Source organism: Lactuca saligna, chromosome 6, assembly GCF_052625555.1.
Source record: "Lactuca saligna cultivar CGN05327 chromosome 6, ASM5262555v1, whole genome shotgun sequence".
NCBI lineage: Eukaryota > Viridiplantae > Streptophyta > Magnoliopsida > Asterales > Asteraceae > Lactuca > Lactuca saligna.
In genome coordinates, this window is record NC_136422.1 from 14,501,602 (window position 1) to 14,523,497 (window position 21,896).

A 21,896-nucleotide genomic window follows, 5' to 3' on the forward strand; every position below is an offset into this window, starting at 1 on the left:
ATAATTCAGTTTTAGGTCAAAACCGATCCAATCCGACCCATGTTTACCCCTATTTAAACCTCTACCCAATCATAACAAAATATTGATAAGGGTTAATAACCAAAAAATGTAACAAACTTTGGTCTTTGTTCATTTTTTATTTAGGTAACCATGTTTTTTCGTTCACATTTGACTATTGAATTTGTTTGACATGTTCAAATTAAGATAATACGGCTGGTAATTACGGTAATATCATCCTATTATGAACAGGTCAAACAAGTTTATTGGTCAAATGTGTACAAAAAAAACATAATTACCTAAATATGGACAAAAACCAAAGTTTCTTACCTATTTTGGTAATATTTGACAAGAACCGTCTCAAGGACTATGCCATAGGATCAGACTCTGACAGTTAATGAAGAATTAGGTTAGGCTTAGTCCAACTCAGTTTAGTCCTGACTAATCATGGGCTAGGTTGTGTTGTTAGGTTTTTAAAGCACATATAATCTAACCCCTTAAGCGTATACAGTTTAACTCTCAACTAGTTGGGCCTGAACTGGGTTGGCCCAAGACCTTACCATGTCCTCATATATAAAGACCGGACAACCCAATTTCACATCACATCAATGGGTCTTATGACTGCTTGCATTTAACATAAATAACCCAATATTACCAAAACGGGTAAGGAATTTTGGTTTTGTCCATATTTAGGTAACCATGTTTTTTTCGTACACATTTGACGAGTAAAATTGTTTAATATGTCATAAGACGGGTGGGAGTAGGCAACGGAAAGTCCCGTTAATCCAAAGTGGCACTTAAAAAACGCTAATATAATGTCGGCTACACAGGCATTAGTGTGGTAACAACTTCATTTGGATTGAATTTCTCAAACAGTAATAAATTGAACCGTTTAAAAACGATAAAAATGTAAAAAAGAAAAACAAAAAAAAAATTATTTTTTCAACTATTGCATGTTTTCGGTTAATGTTTTTTTCCCTTTGTAATGTCATTTTTATTTTTAAAATGGTATGTCTAATTAAATATTTAATTTAATTATGTTTTATTATTTTATATGTTTCTTAAAAAATATTATTACATAAATTAAAAAATAAAACAAATTAAAAAAATAAAAATTAAAAACATAAAAAATAATAATAAATAAATAGAAAATAATAGGATTATGATATGTTATTTCGTGTTATGCATTTCCACATGATGTGTTATAATACCAAAATTATAATTATTTTTAAAAAATTGATATTTTAGATGTGATAACATATAATAACAAGTTATTCGCACATAATGATCCTGCTAATTATGATCATATTACTTTATTTTGAAGAAGCCAAGTAAAACAAATTCAATGATTAAAAAAAAAAAAAAATTAACTTAATGTGAACAAATGTCAAAATTCGTTACCTTTATAGATTATTAACCGCATTTGATAATCATATATTCATAATTCATAGATACTAAAACATTTCCACAGCTTATGAAAACAGAATATGTTTGAGGACGCTACATTCGACGTTTAATTAACTCATAATAATAAGACAAAATATTACTTCTGAAGTACCCAAAAACAAAACGTACACCCAACAGTAACACATAACAACACAAAATCCACTAATTCTTCTAAATTCAAAATCCAAAATCCAAAATCCAAAATAAAACAAACTGCTACACCTCCATAAATTCATCCAACATCCATAATCAAATGATTTTTTTTTACCTCCTGAACTTAGGACGCTTAGGAGCACTGCTACTGCTACTGGGCCCCGCACGTGACTTCCCAAAAGCCTTCATCTTTCTTCGTTTCCTCTCTTCCTCACTGTCTGACTCAACCCCATTCTCCCTATCCGCATTGCTTGCTTCCCTCTCCAACTCCTCCCATGTCTTCCCTTCTTCCTCCTCAGAACCTTCCTCCTCCGACCCTTCCTCCTCATCATCATCCGACTCCACCAACGACTCGCTATCCGACCCTTCATCTTCCGATTCCGATTCCGGCTCCACATCCGACGGCTCATACCCCTGATCCGATTCCTGCGAACCATCGGAATCGGAATCACTCGCTTCAAGGTTCAAAAACTCCCACCCGCCTTCATCGATGAAATTCTTCGGATCATCCGTAATCGTCTTCAATATCGCACGCCAGTTCATATTCAAACGACTCTCGTAATACTTAATATCGGTCGTGTCAAGCCATTCCTTGATTCCATCAAGCGAAGTCGACGGAATGGAATCAATCCTCAACACATCCTTTTTAAAATCCTTGAACACAATCGCCATGTCAAAATTCTTTTGACCCAATCCAACTCTTTCAAGATTCACAATCTCAATCTCGTTCAAAGTCACAACAAGAAACGGAGATTCAATCAACTCCACCAAACAGCTCGAAGTCGGGACGATAAAAGCCGAAGCTTTATACGGTACACCATGGAATCCTAATTCGCGTAACGGTTGGTCAAACTCAAGGTCAAGCCCTTTGAATTTGGGTTGACCCCAAAGATCGTTAACCCGATTCACAAAGCTTTGAAAATCCATATTGATTTTGTTTTTCCGGTCTCGTTCTCGTTGTTCTTCTTCAATCTCATCCGGATCATAAGCGGATCTTTTCGCACCTCCTAAAGTTTGAACAACATCCATCACCTCAACATAGAACTGAACATCTTTTGTTTTCTTGTTTCCAACCATGATGTGGTTGTGAAGATGAAAATGCAACAAAGTTATCATTTCCTTTTCAGCTGCTTGAAAAAACGCATGCTTTATATTCCCGAATAAAATATCCACACGTTCATCTGACCTCGAAGTCGAGTACCGAAACCCGTTATCATGAGCTTCCAAAGTGCCCGGAAGCTTCCGCCCCCGACCGCCAAACACCGGGCGGATCCAAAGATCTGTTAACCGAATCGGTTTGAACTTATTCCCAGCAGTTACAAGCTTCTCTTGTGTCACTAAAGACGCGCGTTCAGCTCTTTCAGACTCACGTGACACCACATTTTTTCTTAATGTCTTAATCTGCTGAACCACTTCAGAGATATGTCTCGGGTCCTTTGACCTAAACGAGACCTCTTTTAGAAAGATGTCGGTGTTGTTTTTCAATGAATTTGTTTCATGAGAGGAGAAAGGTGTCCCGGGGACATTAAATATGATCCGAATGTAACAGTTTCTAGAAGTATCCGCCTGGCTGGAAACCGTCTTAACTGTCGCCACATGGAATGGCACCATGGCGCCATACAACGGAATCAAAATCGCTTCGTTTCTTTGATCCACTACAATCATGATATCTTTATTAGGTGGGATGTCGTTTACATTCTTGTAAGCAACCAAATCGTTTGATGTTCTAGAAGACGCTCTCCCATCCCCGCTGGCGTTCTTCCCGCCAGCCAAGCGCTGAGCTGTCTCTTCGTTTTTGGCACGCGCGAGTTCCGCTTGATGCTGTCTTCGAAGCTCTTCTTTAGACATTTCGTTGTTGTCTGAACGGAGTGTGGCTTTCGAGTGTTTTGGCACGGTTTTTGTCTGTTGTACCCTTTCAACTTCTTCTTCTTCTTCCCCATCATTGAAAGAGTATGCAACGTCTTTGAAAGCTTTGGAGCTCAAAGAAGTTAAATTTTCAGGTCCTTTAACGGATACAGTAACAGTATCGGCTAACAGAAGGGCGTAATTCTGGCTCTTTGTTTTGCTGCTTTTTGTTTGTAGGTTTTGAAAACCTAAACTCACATTCAAAACCATTCCCACTTTCAAGATTTTTTCATTCTTATCATTTAAAGACATCCCGGATTCACGAAACTCGAGACCGATCCCGGTTCCCGCAGATTTTGTTAAATTAGGAAGCAATTCAGGTGCATCTTTTTCAACCACAGCAACAGCAGCTTTATAAACAGCATTTGCTTTGTTACCAGGCTTTAAAGCAGAAAGAGCAGCTTCATGGGCTCTTAATAGAACCTGATAAGCTTTACTTTGTGTAGCATTTGAATCGATCAAGAAAGTTCTTGCAACATTTGCACAGTAGCTGTTGTAGCGGGACCCAAGTGCACAGATTATCACACTTGCAGAATCATAGTACAAATGGTCGTCATTACTTGAAGCACTAGGTTTCAGATCAAAATTTCCACCACTTTGAAAAATAGGAGGATAGCAGATATCAACATTATCAGCTTTCAACTTCACCTTGATTCTAGCAGGTTCAAGAATCGCCTTTTCAGTGTCGTCCATTAAAGAAGAATGTGTCACCTTCTTTTCTTCATCGATTACCTTCTCAAGTTTTGGAACAACAAACTGTTTCATAGCAGAAGCAGTAAGATACGCAGCTTTTTTAACATTTGTAAGCTCACCAGCTTCTTTCACAGCAAAAAGATATGCTAATCCATTTGTGATATCGGAAAGCTGTAATCTTGAAGACTTCATCTTTTCAGTCCATTTCTCTAAAAGCTTCCCTTCAGGTGCTTCTTTTGCTATGTAGCCAAGAACAGTGTCATCACCATCACTGATGGCGTGTAATATGGCATCCATTTCTTTCGCCCCATCATCACTTTTTGAAGCTTTGATATGCATCACAACTTCTACACCAACTGCTTCTTTTGCAGACTTTTTCACAACACTTAACAAATCTGCCTTCTTCTGGCTGCATAAGAAGTGAATCTGTTTCTCTGAGAAAACCATTATTGTTTCTGGGAATTCGTAACCAAGAAGCCAAATGTTGAGAGATGAAGATTTTAGATAACGAAGATCATCAGAAGGAGGTGGGGTGGCTACTGCAAAGGCATTACAAGAACCCCATAACTCATCTTTGTGTTCCCTCCAGTTAGAATACATTAACTTTAACCTTCTGCTCATGGTTTCTGCATCAATTGAGTATGCACTTCCAGCTCCAGCTCCAGCTCCACCTGCACCTTTACTGGCTGGTGGATGATTCCCACCATTGCGATGATCGGCCATCTTCAGATGTTACCAGTACAGTGAACCTGATTATAACCAAAAAAAACTGATTAGTTCCCAATACAAGTATATAAGTGTAAAATATGACAAGAATCCTCCCACCTTACAAAGACTAAACACCACTTTCTTAACAGAATATTATGTAAACTAGCTTCTTAATAAGCAAGGAAACCTCTAACAACTTTAGAGGACACTGCTAATCTATCAATGGGAAATCAATGCAATACATAAATGAACTCTTGATATGTTGATTGCAAAAAGTTTAAAGGTTAACAAAGCTTTTTACTAACTTTGGTTTGTTAAGTCTGTCTCCAGGAAAATGAAAATTTATTGGGCTTTTATGAGCTAGGAGAACTAACTGGCTTCTATGAGCTTAAAATCAGTGATTATAAATCAAAACTCAAAAGTATAGATGTATGTACATATATCCATGAATTTATCCTTGTGCATGTATAGAAAAAGATTTTCAGCTTTGTAACATTGGTGTTTTGTGATACAGCGAAAAAATGTTTCTGGATCCGCCTACTAGGTATATAACATAAAACTTTAGATTCAAAACGCTTTTTCGTTCTAAATCACTGTCAAAATCGTAATACGCAGATTATAGCTGAAAAAATCAGAAATGAACAATCGAAATTCAAAGTTGTTGGCTAAAAATCAAAAATCAAAATATGGGCGAAAGTTGGAACCTACACGACGACGTTAGTGAAAAATCAAAATAATCAGCACTCGTAACAATCGATACAGCAGGACGACTAATTTCTCGAATTGGAGCCTAAAATTCATCTCCGTTTTTCTCACTTCAAAATTAAGAAGAAAAAAAATTTTGTTCCCCTATCCTGTATTTCATTTCATACCAATTTCTACATAAAAAAAAAAATCGTAGATCTGGAACCCTAAATTCACAAATTCGCGATAAAAACAGAAATTACCTGTTTGATCGAGATATTTAGATAAAAATCAGGGACGCTATGCCGGAGAGGATGCGACGGTGGAACAGAAAGTGATGACGGCGGAGGGCGGTAGCGAACGGAAGACGAGCGTCGCGGAATAGGGCAAGGGCATTACGTGTTTTGGGTGATTGTGTGAGTGTTGTGTTTTGACTTCCCAGACTATCGAAATGAAGTAACCCTCATTTTTTCATCATCGCCTTTTTATAGTGTCATTTTGGAGGTTCTTTCACCCGCCTATTCCCCAAAATATCACTTGAATTTTTGAAGCTTTGTATATATTCATTGTTATTATTACGTTTTATTTATTCAACACGTACTCGTGAATGTGGTGAATCTTGAATACTTTGTTGTAATTTTTTTTTTAATATATTTTATCCATTTCTTCTGTGAAATACGAAATATATATATATATATATATATATATATATATATATATAGAGAAAGAGAGAGAGTAAGGATTATTTGAAAATCTATATACTGTTGAGAACCTAAAAACTAAACAATGATCGTTAGATCAAAATAATAGAAGGTCAAGATGTTTTGTGGTATAATTGTAATTACTTAAAATTACTTAAACGAGGGGGTATCTTTTCGAAATAAAAAAATGGACAATTTAGGTATAACAGATCCTATTATCAGATTGGATTGAATTCATGTTTCACATCAAACCCAAACCTCTCTCTCTCATCCCACTTCCAGCCATTGATGCTCTTTGATCTCTAAATCGTCGACGAAGACCCGATCCATGGATCCTTGCCCCCCTCACCTACCTATGCCCCCTCACCTACCTTGCCCCCCTCACCAACGTTAGATGTGTTACCGAAATTGTCCTGAGCTAGGGTAATGTTGTTGACGCCTGTGTCGACGGTGAACATGTATAATAGTAATCAAAAGATTTGCATATAATATCTTGGGGGCTTCATCTTCGAATCGCTCTTGGAATTGCTGGAGCTTTGAAGTAAACATCTCACAAATTCTGATTTTACTTTTCCTTTGTTCTAGGGTTGATTCGGTAATTTTGAATGTCAATTTCGTTGATGTTTAATTCAGCTACTTGCATACAACATGTGTGCCTCCTTTAGCTCACATAAATTTGAAGGCTGCTAATGTTTTATTTGATGAAGATATAACGCCTCGGATCTCCGACTGTTATCTCGCTGTTTTGAAGCCCCTAACAATCAGCAGTGCTAAATCTCAGGTACATGTTTCTGGCTCCCACAACAATTCTTCTCCCTTTTTATTCTTCTGATTGTTTTACTTAATGGTGATGATGATTTAATTAGGCTTTAGAAACGGATAGTGGTGGCATTTCTTATGAACACATAAAACCTGGAATTGGTAACCAAAAGGACGATGTTTATGCGTTTGGAGTGCTGCTCTTGGAGATTTTGACTGTAAGAAAGCCTTTCGATGGGTACGTTATTCATCTTCATCTTTTTTCATTGAGATCTGTTGTGATTTTTTTGAAGGAAAAAACAGAGATCCGTTGAGAGACGAGACTTCGTTATTTTGTTGCCGAATTTTGCTCTGATTTAGGGTTGTTTGGCATCCTGTTTATGTTATCTTTGGTGCTATCTACTAGTAATTTGGGCCATTACTTGTTTTGAATGTCAGTGTTATTTTCGTTCATCAACTGTAATTTTTTTAATGAAGAATCTATGAATTACATGTAATTCACATATGAATCACATGTGATTCACACGTAAATCACAATTACACGTGATTCACATGTAAATCCCATATAAATCATATTTGATTCACATGTAAATCGCATATAAATCACATGTGATTCACATGTAAATCATAATTACACGTGATTCACATATAAATCAAATGTAATTCACATATGAATAACTTGTAATTCACATTTAAATCACAAGTTGGTCACATATGATTCAGGTAAATCACATTTACACGTGATTCACATGTAAATCACATTCAATTCACATGTGATTCACACGTAAGTCGCATATGATTCACATGTAAATCACATGCAATTCACATATTAACATTTTAAGTTTATAAACTAATTCCCGTGTGTGTGTCCCGATCCATCCCAAATTTAGAGTTTCCTACTAATACTAGCCCGTTAATCAATTGGTTGGGCTTTTAGGTTACTTTGGGCCTTATTGGGCCCATTAGGGCTTCATTGGGCCCACTTTGTCCAAGCATCCCCCAAACAAGTCAAACACAACAAGGCAAGCACACCGCCACCCAACACGGCGGTCGGTGACGGTAGGAGGTGGTAGCCACCACCTTAAGGTGGTGGTTATAGGTTTTTCTATTATTTTTTTCGGTTACAACATATAATAATACACACAATGACCCAAAATAAACTCCTTATAACTACATCCGCAACCACCTTGCAACGGCAGACGGTGGTAGGGAGTGGCAGTCACCGCCTCACGGTGGTGGTGGTGGCCCCTAGTGACTCCGGCCATAATAATTACACACATATGACACACACTCCAGTCGTGAGATAAGCCCAAGTACCCAACTGGTGGCGCATGATGATGGCGGTAGCGACCCTGGTGGCCACAACCCTGAAAACGACTGCGACAGAAAATGGCTATCGGTGGCGGTTATGCGTCGGCAACAACGACATTGAGACCCAAACAACAATAGGTTCGACCTGCCCTTCCCACCACCACAACACCAGTTTAACCTCTCATCTTACGTTCTATGACGTCCCACGGGGAACTCTTTGATAACCACAACATCCAACAGTGGAGGCAGAGGACTGGAAAAGGAGGGTGTGCGCAACCCAATCACGAACCACCACAGCTTCTACGGTTGTTGGCTTCCGATCTCCACGGCTGAACGACGATGGTTGCAGTTTGTTCGACGACAGCCTCAGCTTCACCAGCGGTTGTTTGTTAGGTCGAAGTTAGGTTGTAAAATGTCGAAGTTGTAATGTTATTTTACAAAGGCATTGTATGTTGAATCTTAATGTCTAGTCCTTTTTAATTTGTTGTGTGATTTATTGTTCTCCTATAAATAGGAGTATTACTTAGAGTTAGATAACAACATGGAGTCTATCTTGTCTATTTTACTCTTTGTAATATTTGAAGCATAATATGAGCTGAAACCAAATCTTATTTCCATTCGGTTTTCTTAATTCTCGATTACTCTGATTTACATTTCATTCCCCGATTCAATACTTCATCAATTGGTATCGTAGCAGGAATCATATCCCTGCGATCTGATTTTCATTCTGAATCAAAAGGTTTTTGAATCACTTTTTGATCAAAAGTTTTTGAACCTTTTGTTGTGAAAATTGTTCTTGATCTACAGTTGTGATTTGATTATGCAACTGATTTGTTGAATCGAGTATTCTAGTTGAAATCTCCAATCGTTACAGCAATTTGCATTCATAATCTCTTAAGCTTTTTCTGAAAAATTCAACCGTACATTCATGGCTAATTTCAACTTGAACTCAATGACATCATATTCTCATCTGCTAGGATCTTCAACTAAGATTTTTATGCTCATCCTGAATACTATGATCAGAGGGCTGATCGCATGCAAGACTATTTGAACAAGATTGATGAGGAGCTTTGTTCATGTATAACTGGAAATGGAATCCCTTGATCAAATGTTCAACTAATTGGATCTTCTTCTGCTACTCCAAGTGTTGAAACTCAATCCGATCGGTTGAAAAAGCATGAGATAAGATTGATGAGAGAATTATGTGGTGCTTTGCCTCATGTGGTCTATAACCATGTCAGAGGCTGTAAAACTGCAAAAGAAATTTGAAACACTCTCAAAGAAAAGTTCCAATGAAGTGAGAAGACTAATATCAATTTTGTGAAACACTGTTTGATTGAATTAAAAGAATTCAATCAAAAGGATGGTGAATCCATTGAAGGTTAATATGATCGATGTAACGACCCAAAATTTAAGACCAAAAATTTCTTTTAATAAATCATTACTTAAAGTAAAGTCATCATTCCAAAACATATTATGAGTATAAGTTTTCAAAACACATGTTCATTATCAGAGTAAACATTCCCAAGCTGTCTAATCTATGGTGTGTGCCATGCGATCACCCCGAGCTCTTCCCTCCGCTACCGGAAGTACCTGAAACCAAAACTGAAAACCGTAAGCATGAAGCTTAGTGAGTTCCCCACCCTACCACATACCATGCATAACCACATACTGCACATACTGGGACACACCCACTATCGTGGGCCTCACCCCCTTACCTCGGGCCTCGCCCGCTACAACGGCCCCGCCTGGCTTCGAGCCTCGCTCGGATACAGATATGTTTTACTTAGGCCCCGCCTGTCACAAGGCCTCGCCCGACAACAAATAATAACACATAAACATTTCACAACACATAACTAACACATACAACTGGTTCTGTCCTAAGGCCTCGCCTATCCTGGGCCTCACCCATGTCCTGCTACTGTTGCGTCATGGGACCCCATCCACGCTCCTAATGGTAGTGAGGTACGGGCCTAGCCCACTCTCAATCTTGTTCTAGTTCGGGCCTCGCCCCTATTCTGCTACTAATGAGATATGGAACCCCATCCACACTCTGCTATTGGTGAGATACGGGACCTCGCCCACACTCACCTCCCTACCAGGCACATACATGTATCACACAGACAACAAGTATAACTATCCTATAAACAATTCCCTAGGCACCCACCCGCTATTACTGGACCTCGTCCTGAAAATAATACTAGCATACTGTGCCTAGGGCTAACCCCCGGGTCTTATACTCATAACTACATGGGCCGGCATTATGGCCTTAGACCCATTCACACAAAGGGAAACTCACCTGCACTGGCTGAACTTGCTGATGATCTCACTAGTTGCTGCCTGACAACTCACGGAACTCCTGCTCCCCTTGCTCCCCGAACTACCAATATCAATGCAACACTGAGTCTAACTGACCCCCGAAAGACAACCAACTCCACCCTGGTCCAAGGTCAAAGTCCTGGTCAAAGTCAACCTTCCAGGTCAACCCTACTCGCCGAGTCACCCTACTGACTCGTCGAGTTCAAAATGATCAGATTCCTTCCATTCGCGACTCGACTCGCCGAGTCTACCGATTTCTGAGTCCAGATCTGTCCAACTCACTGAGTCTACACCGACTCACTGATTCGAGTCACAACCCGAAAGGTTTGGGGTTTCGCGACCTGACTCGCCGAGTCTAAGAACAGACTCGCCGAGTACAAGGCAATCTGCATACGACTCGACGAGTTGTTCATCCCACTCGTCGAGTTTCTCCACAACTTCATGCTACTCGCCGAGTCCACTCAAAGGACTCGCCGAGTCCCTTCAGTTCTCCTTACATGCAGAGGATTTTAGAGTCATGCATGGACTCCAAACTGTAGATCTACCCTTCCCAAGCCTATTCCTTACGTAAAGTTGCAATCTTTACGTGTAGAGAAGGAGATCTAAGCAAAACATGCCAAAGACTAGGGCTTAAGGCCAAGGGGCTTCAAAATCGACTTAATGGCTGATACTTTGTGACATCCCCAAAATCACGGCCAGAAAAGACCGGTTTTGTTTATACTTTATTTCAAAATCAGAGTTATCTTTTAATAAAAGGGTTGCGGAATTTGTCCCAAAACAATAATATGATAAAGATTTATCACAAGCATTTCCATAGAAATGTATTTCATTAAAAGACTCGGGATGTCATGTTCGTACAGATCAAAAGTATAAACAGTACAATATAAGCCTTACTACATTATTTCATATCTACAGGCCTATATCCGTAATCCCTCGTCCAAAACATCACACCTATGCTCATGCGCCACTACCTGTAATGCATAAAACTGAGTGGGTCAGGCTTGGGAGCCTGGTGAGCACATAGGGTTTTCAACCCACAATAAATAAGTTTATTAATTTCATCAATCAACAATAACCCGATTACCCATTCCCGTTATCCTCACTTTACGTCCCTAAACACCTATCATAAGGGACCTAGCCTAAGGATCATCATCGGGACGAACACTACTGCTAAGGGGATTCCTCAGCAATAAATGTCCTAATAGGCAACCATGTGGGGGATGGAGTACACCGGTGAACACATCGTTCACAACACCTACAGGTTGCGAACCTGCTAGTGTTCTACTGGACTGTCTAGAAGAGTCTGTGGTCGTCATCTATACTCCGCTAGATGACTGGATCAACAACAACAACATCGAGGCCTCTCATCATTTTATCACACATCACCTATTACATCTACCCATGTTTTACCCCAACATTTTCGTAGATATAAAATACATATACAGTTTAAATCATTGAAAACATGTATAACAACGTTCATCTAACGTAGATAGCAAGTATTCAGATAATATGCACACATAGCACGTAATTTATATAAAATACTTCATATCTATGTGTAAGCTGAAAGTAACTATGCACTCACCGGAAAAGGTGGTGATTCCGAACTTAGACAGCGCTTCGTTTCTTAAAAAGAATTTTTTTTCTTCGACGAAACCTAGTATTATTACCACTAGAGTTTAGTTTATTATTCGTTGAGACTAATTAATAGTCTAGCTATTATTATTATTATTATATAAGTGTCAAAAAAATACTTATATAACCCATAATAATAGCCCAAGTATTTATTATAAGTTCTTAATAACGTTACTATAATTAAATAAAAGTTATATTAAAAATAGCGTAGGCGTAGCTCACTTACAGCGGGTTTTATAGAAAACCGGGCTTTGCTTGGAGCAGCGTTCCCGAGCCGAAAAGCTCTTCTTCTCAGAGCCTTCGAGCACTCCGGGGCTTCCGCCTCGTGCTAGGGAGGTTCCCTAGGCTTTTCGGGGGATTTCGGGGCTAGAGAGAGGTTCTAAAGAGAGAGAGAGTAAAGAGAAGAAAGAATGGGAAAGGTGTGAAGAAAATGAGGGTGGGAGAGGTGGTATTTATAGGGTGAAATGTGGCTGAACTTGGTGCCACATGTCACCATCTGGTGGCAAGCCTTGGGGAGAAAGCAATGGCCAAGATTGTGCCACATCACCCATTTTCGCACAGCACACTTTCGACTTCTAAAATCCGTAACTTTCACATACGACCTCCGTTTTTGACGTTCTTTATATCCACGCGTAGGTAATAATAAGATCTACAACTTTCATTTGGACACCGTCAGCTAATTCTCGACCGATCTTAAATTTAACAGTACAAGGAGATTATACTGTTAAACGTCTGCGTAAAATTAATAACTTCTACATACGGACTCTGTTTTTGTCTGTCTTTTTACCGTTGATTTCCTATTAATGAGATCTTCAACTCTCATTTACGTTGCGTAAGCCAAAAACTGCTCGAACTAAAATTCGAGTTTCAGGCCGTGCACTGCTAAGCCGAATCTTAGAAAAATCATAACTTCTTCATACGAAGTCAGATTTGGGCGTTCTTTTTATCGATGTTCTTAGTTTAACATATTCTACGACTTTTGTTTAGATTGCTAAGGCTAAAAAGTCTTCTATCGTAAATTCACTATTTACGTCTCCCGGTGTCGTGCCGGTTTTGCCGTAAAACTTCGGCGGGCCATAACTTCTTCGTTATAGCTCGGATTTCGGGATTCTTTATATGTACGGAAACCTTGAGACATATTCTACAACTTTATGTAGAGATATCGGGATTATCTCACACTTTAATTTTGACGCTCATTTTTATTCTTTATTAATTATACATTTATAATTAAATAATAAACACATAAACACACATAATTCACATAATACTCAAATATTTCATATTTATTACTTCAAAAAGAGTTACAATAGTTGACCTAGACTATTACATTGACAAAAATGCTTAGCCCTGAAAACCCGGGCGTTACAATTCTCACCCCCTTAGGATGATTCCGTCCCGGAATCATGCATCAGCAAACAGATGTGGATAGCGACTCATCATGTCATCCTCTGTTTCCCAAGTGAGATTCGGCCCATTCGAATGTTTCCATCGGACTAGCACCAAGTCGACCATCTCGCGTCGTAACTTCTTAGTCTTACGGTCAATAATTGCCTCAGGCTCTTCGATTAGCCTTTTATTCTCATCCATCCTTAATTCCGAGATTGGAATTATGTCGGGAACATCTCCCATGAATTTCCTCAAATAACACACATGGAAGGTGTTATGAATACCATTGAGTTCTTCGGGCAATTCCAGCTTGTAAGCTTGGTTCCCAATCCTCTGAAGAACTTTGAATGGTCCAATAAACCTTGGACTCAACTTTCCTCGTTTCCCAAATCGTATAAGTCCCTTCCACGGTGAGACTTTAAGTAAAATGGAATCCCCAACTTTGAAGGTTATCGGTCGTCTTTTCTTGTCGGCATAGCTCTTCTGACGATCCTGAGCTGCTAACATTCTTTCCCTAATCACCTTCAATTTCTCAGCAGTCTCATGGACTATCTCGGGGCCCATAAACTGCTTCTCTCCGGCTTCAAGCCAACAAGACGGCGTACGACACTTCTGCCCATACAAGGCTTGATAAGGAGCCATCTTGATGCTCGAGTGAAAACTATTGTTGTAGGAAAATTCTACCAGAGGTAAGTGCTCGTCCCAATTCCCTTGGAATTCGAGGGTACATGCTCTCAGCATATCTTCCAACGTCTGAATCGTTCTTTCACTCTGACCATCAGTTTGCGGATGGTAAGCAGTACTCAAACACAACTTTGTACCCAACTCCTCTTGTAGACTCCTCCAAAACCTCGATGTGAAACGACTATCACGATCTGACACAATAGTAAGAAGGACACCGTGAAGTCTTACAACTTCCTTCACGTAAGAATTTGCGAGCTTATCCATAGACCACTTCTCGTTGGCTGCTATGAAGTGTGCACTCTTGGTGAAACGATCCACGACTACCCAAATCATGTCGTGACCATTCTTCATTCTGGGCAGTTTAGTCACAAAATCCATGGTGCTGTCTTCCCATTTTCCCATGGGTACAGGTAAGGGTTCTAAACTCCCATACGGTTTTTGATGTTGTGCCTTAACCATCGCACATGTTACGCACTCAGCCACATACTTCGCAACATCGAGCTTCATCGTCGGCCACCAGTAGTAGGGTTTTAGGTCCCTATACATTTTAGTGCTACCGGGATGAATCGAGTACATGGTCTTGTGTGCTTCTTCCATTAGAAGATCTCTTATTCCTCCCGTCTTAGGTACCCAAATTCGATCTTGGAATACCTTCAGTCCTCGACTGTTCGTACCGAACACTAACGTTTTTCCCAAACGTTCTTCCTTTCGGTCATTCTTTTCTAAGGCTTCTTCTTGAGCTTTCCTGATACTTTCCACAATCATCGAGACGACTTCAATTCTTAACGCTCTTGGCCTTTTTCTTTCAAGATTGACTTTCCGACTGAGAGCATCAGCAACAATATTTGCTTTACCTGGGTGGTAAAGTATCTCACAGTCGTAGTCCTTGAGAAGTTCTAGCCAGCGTCGTTGCCTCATGTTCAACTCCTTCTGATTAAAGAGATATTGGAGGCTCTTATGATCAGTGAAGAGCTTGCACTTCGTGCCGTAGAGGTAATGCCTCCATATCTTTAAGGCAAATACTACCGCTGCCAACTCCAGATCATGAGTGGGGTAGTTCTTTTCATGCTCTTTCAATTGTCGAGATGCGTATGCTATCACCTTTTCTCTTTGGGTCAGAACACAACCCAACCCGACTCCAGATGCATCACTATAAACTGCGAAATCTTCGACTCCATCGGGTAGAGAAAGTATCGGTGCTTCACATAACTTCTTTTTCAGCTTCTCGAACGCCTCATCGTGTTTCTCACTCCATGTATACGTAGCTCCTTTATGGGTCAAAGCTGTTAATGGAGCAGTTATCGAAGAAAAGCCTTGGATAAATCGTCGGTAATATCCGGCTAATCCTAGAAAGCTTCGAATCTCCGTGGGACTCTTCGGACGTTCCCACTTCATTACAGCCTCGATCTTGGCGGGGTCAACCATTATTCCATCCTGGTTAACAACATGACCCAAGAATTGGACTTCCCGTATCCAAAAGTCGCATTTGGAGAACTTTGCAAAAAGCTTCTCCTTCTTTAACACCTCCAACACTTCTCGTAGATGCTTGCCATGCTCCTCCTGACTTTTCGAGTAAATGAGAATGTCGTCGATGAACACTATCACAGATTTATCGAGGAATGGTTTACAAACCCTATTCATCAAATCCATGAATGTTGCGGGAGCATTGGTTAGTCTGAATGACATAACCAAGAACTCGTAGTGTCCATATCTTGTTCTGAATGCAGTCTTCTCAATATCCTGCTCTCTCACCTTCAACTGATGATATCCTGACCTAAGATCGATCTTTGAGAAGTAGCTCGAACCTTGCAGCTGATCGAATAGATCATCAATCCTCGGTAATGGATACTTGTTCTTCACCGTTGCCTTATTCAACTCTCGGTAGTCTATGCACATCCTCATGCTTCCGTCCTTCTTCTTCACGAATAACACCGGAGCTCCTTAGGGTGATGAACTAGGTCGAATGAAACCGCTGTCCAACAGCTCCTGAAGTTGCGTCATGAGCTCCTTCATCTCCGTCGGTGCTAATCGGTAAGGTGCCTTTGATATCGGTGTTGTTCCTGGTAATAAGTCTATACGAAATTCTACTTGCCTATCAGGTGGTAATGCGGGAAGATCTTCGGGAAAGACTTCCGGATAATCGCACATAACCGGTATATTCTGCACCTCTTTCTTTTCTTTCTTAGCATCGATTACGAATGACAAGTACGATGCACATCCCTTGGACAAACATTTCTTGGCTTTCATCACGGAGATGATTCCAGAACTCACTCTGCGTTTGTCCCCGTACACCATAAATGATTCCTTTCCGGGTGGGTTTATCCTAACTATCTTCTTTCGGCATAATATCTCGGCATCGTTGGCGCTAAGCCAATCCATACCCAAAACGATGTCGAAACCGTTTAACTCTATGGGCAATAGTTCCTCCTGGAATTCGTTTCCGTTTAGGTCAATGACGATGTTCCTAATACGATTACTAACAGGTACGAATTTGCCACTGGCAACTTCTACAATTAGGGCGTTATCAAGTTTTTCTACAGGTAATGCTAATTTCGCACTAAATTTATGCGACACAAAGGAGTAGTTGGCTCCGGAATCAAACAGTATATTTGCAGGCAAACCATTTACAAGAAAGGTACCTGAAGCGACGTCTGCTGCCCCCTTTGCAGCCTCGAGCGTCATCTGGAAGGCTCTCGCCTCCGGCTTTGGTGGTATGTTGGGTCTTCCTGCCTCCTTCTTCTTCGGGCAGTCCTTCAAAATGTGCCCTTCTTCATTACATCCATAACAGGCCTTCTAATTAAGGGTGCATTCATTGGCATAGTGCCCAGGCTTTCCGCATTTGTAACAAGTGACCCCTCCATCACACTTCCCAAAGTGCTTCTTCTTGCACTTGTCACACCACTTTGCTTCTGATCCTCCTCCTCTCGAACCAGGTTTCGAGAATCTACTCTTCTTGTTGGACTTCGAGGATCCATCGAACTTCCGTTTCTCACCGACCTCAGCCCTTTCCAAACCTTTTTCCTTTTGTTGGGTCTCCACATTCTTAGCTGCCCGAACAGCTGATTTCAGAGTGGTTGCCATCTTGACTGTTGGGCCAAAGTCAGCTGGCAGTCCGTTTGCGAATTTCTCAATTTTAGAAAGTTCGGTTGGCACTAAGTATGGAAACAACTTCATCTTTTCCGTAAATGCAGCAACATAGTCATCGATGCTCATTCTCCCCTTCTTCAAATTTTGGAACTCATTGTTCAGATCAATCAGGTCTATCTCTGAACAGTACTGCGCCTTTAGTTGTTCCAAGAACTCATCCCATGACATTTTCAGGGCTTTTCCTCGTGGCATCGTATCTGCCAATAGCTTCCACCAACTAAAGACTCCAGTTTTCAATTGTCTCACAGCGAAGACAGTCTTCTGCTTTTCGTTGCAGTCGCAACTCTCAAACACCATCTCCATCTCGGAGATCCAGTCCATAATCTCAACAGGCTTTGGGCTTCCTGAGAGACTTGGTGGTTTTGCACCCAAGAAATTTTTGTACATCCGCCCATCCTTGTTGTTTCTTCCTTCTGGGCCATCCCTTTGTTCACGTTGAGTCCCTATTTGACTCACTTGACGGCTATAGTTCCCTTCCTCAGATGGCTCGGGAACTGGCTCCGTCGGTTCAACATGTATGGTAGGTTCGTCTCTATTCTCGCGGAGCAGCCGTCTCATTTCTTCCCTTTGTTCAGCTAGCATAGCCTGAATCATGGCTAGAACTCCAGCCATGGTAACTGGCTCAGGTGCAACTTCTTCAACAATAGGTATTTGCTGAACTACTGGGGGTTGGTTCCTACCTCCATTTGCGTTCACGTTTCCGCTACGGGTCCTTGCCATCATGATCTATACACCGAATAAGGTGAATTCAGATCTTTATTTAGGAGAGACGTTTTAAATCATCCTTATCACTCCGAAACGTTTACATGCTAGTTCTAATATCGTAGTCGTACATTTAGAATCCTAAACACATAAGGTTTCCAGATCCAGTCGGCAACAGACCATAGATCCGAACAAAATAACGGCATATCATGCATAAAGCATTTAGCACATAAAAGCATTTTAGGAACAATTCCTAAAATAAGCTAGTACTCACACCTCACAATCATCGCTTAGCATTCTAAGTTTAAGTCTAGAAATCCTACAAATTCCTAGTTCGCTTAAACTAATGCTCTGATACCAACTGTGACATCCCCAAAATCACGGCCAGAAAAGACCGGTTTTGTTTATACTTTATTTCAAAATCAGAGTTATCCTTTAATAAAAGGGTTGCGGAATTTGTCCCAAAACAATAATATGATAAAGATTTATCAAAAGCATTTCCATAGAAATGTATTTCATTAAAAGACTCGGGATGTCATGTTCGTACAGATCAAAAGTATAAACAGTACAATATAAGCCTTACTACATTATTTCATATCTACAGGCCTATATCCGTAATCCCTTGTCCAAAACATCACACATATGCTCATGCGCCACTACCTGTAATGCATAAAACTGAGTGGGTCAGACTTGGGAACCTGGTGAGCACATAGGGTTTTCAACCCACAATAAATAAGTTTATTAATTTCATCAATCAACAATAACCCGATTACGCGTTCCCGTTATCCTCACTTTACGTCCCTAAACACCTATCATAAGGGACCTAGCCTAAGGATCATCATCGGGACGAACACTACTGCTAAGGGGATTCCTCAGCAATAAATGTCCTAATAGGCAACCATGTGGGGGATGGAGTACACCGGTGAACACATCGTTCACAACACCTACAGGTTGCGAGCCTACTAGTGTTCTACTGGACTGTCTAGAAGAGTCCGTGGTCGTCATCTATACTCCGCTAGATGACTGGATCAACAACAACAACATCGAGGCCTCTCATCATTTTATCACACATCACCTATTACATCTACCCATGTTTTACCCCAACATTTTCGTAGATATAAAATACATATACAGTTTAAATCATTGAAAACATGTATAACAACGTTCATCTAACGTAGATAGCAAGTATTCAGATAATATGCACACATAGCACGTAATTTATATAAAATACTTCATATCTATGTGTACGCTGAAAGTAACTATGCACTCACCGGAAAAGGTGGTGATTCCGAACTCAGACAGCGCTTCGCTTCTTAAAAACAATTTTTTTTCTTCGACGAAACCTAGTATTATTACCACTAGAGTTTAGTTTATTATTCGTCGAGACTAATTAATAGTCTAGCTATTATTATTATTATTATATAAGCGTCAAAAAAATACTTATATAACCCATAATAATAGCCCAAGTATTTATTATAAGTTCTTAATAACGTTACTATAATTAAATAAAAGTTATATTAAAAATAGCGTAGGCGTAGCTCACTTACAGCGGGTTTTATAGAAAACCGGGCTTTGCTTGGAGCAGCGTTCCCGAGCCGAAAAGCTCTTCTTCTCAGAGCCTTCGAGCACTCCGGGGCTTCCGCCTCGTGCTAGGGAGGTTCCCTAGGCTTTTCGGGGTATTTCGGGGCTAGAGAAAGGTTCTAGAGAGAGAGAGAGTAAAGAGAAGAAAGAATGGGAAAGGTGTGAAGAAAATGAGGGTGGGAGAGGTGGTATTTATAGGGTGAAATGTGGATGAACTTGGTGCCACATGTCACCATCTGGTGGCAAGCCTTGGGGAGAAAGCAATGGCCAAGATTGTGCCACATCACCCATTTTCGCACAGCACACTTTCGACTTCTAAAATCCGTAACTTTCACATACGACCTCCGTTTTTGACGTTCTTTATATCCACGCGTAGGTAATAATAAGATCTACAACTTTCATTTGGACACCGTCAGCTAATTCTCGACCGATCTTAAATTTAACAGTACAAGGAGATTATACTGTTAAACGTCTGCGTAAAATTAATAACTTCTACATACGGACTCTGTTTTTGTCTGTCTTTTTACCGTTGATTTCCTATTAATGAGATCTTCAACTCTCATTTACGTTGCGTAAGCCAAAAACTGCTCGAACTAAAATTCGAGTTTCAGGTCGTGCACTGCTAAGCCGAATCTTAGAAAAATCATAACTTCTTCATACGAAGTCAGATTTGGGCGTTCTTTTTATCGATGTTCTTAGTTTAACATATTCTACGACTTTTGTTTAGATTGCTAAGGCTAAAAAGTCTTCTATCGTAAATTCACTATTTACGTCTCCCGGTGTCGTGCCGGTTTTGCCGTAAAACTTCGGCGGGCCATAACTTCTTCGTTATAGCTCGGATTTCGGCATTCTTTATATGTACGGAAACCTTGAGACATATTCTTCAAATTTATGTAGAGATATCGGGATTATCTCACACTTTAATTTTGACGCTCATTTTTATTCTTTATTAATTATACATTTATAATTAAATAATAAACACATAAACACACATAATTCACATAATACTCAAATATTTCATATTTATTACTTCAAAAAGAGTTACAATAGTTGACCTAGACTATTACATTGACAAAAATGCTTAGCCCTGAAAACCCGGGCGTTACATACTTTATGCTTCTCCAGACCATAACACACTTGGATTTGAAGTAGCAACTCTAGATCCGGCTTCTAACCCATAAGGGCGGCTAATCATGGCTTAAAAGCCCCAAAACGCACAACCAAAATTAGATCTAAGGGAAGGAAATGACTTAATACCTTCAATACTTCAGAAAGGTTCCACGAACTCCAGATCTGAAGCAAATTCTTGAAGCTTCACTGGTTCCCCTCCTTCTCCTTCCTTCAAATCACTCCAAAAATGGCTTGGAAGCTTGAATGCACAACAATGGAGGCTTAGGCTTCGTTTTATGAACAAGGGGGCTCTAAGGAACCCTAATAGAGAGAATAAGGAGCTTAAATAGTGCCCAAAGTCCCGGATTTAGGGTTTTCCTCGCACAGACCCTACTTGCCGAGTCGCCTTGGCCGACTCGCTGAGTTGGTCACTTATTCCTCGACTCGGATCCCGCTCGGACTCGTCGAGTCCTTCCTTGGACTCGCCGAGTCGACCCTTAAATTAGGGCTTTTCTTTCCTTTCTTGGCCTTTGAAACTTTGGGTGTTACAACTCTCCCCCACTTAAACTAAACTCCGTCCTCGAAGTTTACTATACTCTACTGCCGGCGATATGCCTCCAAAGCCCCACCATCCATTCCAACACCAGGTGCCTAACTTTGCTGGCCTTCTGTTCAATCATTCAGACTAACGTCAATCCTTACCGATAATAATCTCGGGTGTATCCCGACCCTGAACATTCTGTAACACAACTTACTCAACCGACAATCTTTTTGGTATTCTCCGAGTACTGCAACATAGGGGTTCACCCCTTCTTTCCTTGCCCCTCCCAAGGCAATGCTCCATAACCATCTATCCCTTCTGGCACGGTGAAGATCCTTTCCTCACCAAATCTATTACTCCCGCCACTCCCAGTACGGTTCAGCGTTGCCAGTACCCACTGGGCATTCTTCCTACTATCATTCGGTGTCGAGCACCCC

General features: G+C 40.4%; 1 protein-coding gene across 1 annotated transcript; it reads right to left on the reverse strand.

Moving 5' to 3' along the window:
* Positions 1-1,528: 1,528 nt before the first annotated feature.
* On the reverse strand, positions 1,529-6,025 carry SPT16 (global transcription factor C). Its single transcript, XM_078962545.1, has 2 exons — positions 5,850-6,025; positions 1,529-4,943 (listed from the first exon to the last, which is right to left on the reverse strand). The coding sequence occupies exon 2, from the start codon at positions 4,915-4,917 to the stop codon at positions 1,708-1,710; it is 3,210 nt and encodes a 1,069-aa protein (XP_078818671.1). The 5' UTR covers positions 4,918-4,943; positions 5,850-6,025; the 3' UTR covers positions 1,529-1,707.
* Between the last annotated feature and the right edge of the window lie 15,871 nt (positions 6,026-21,896).

What these genes read in the sequence shown, in the direction of transcription:
- SPT16 (XM_078962545.1), bottom strand. Translation starts at nt 4,917, where the DNA reads ATGGCCGATCATCGCAATGGTGGGAATCATCCACCAGCCAGTAAAGGT.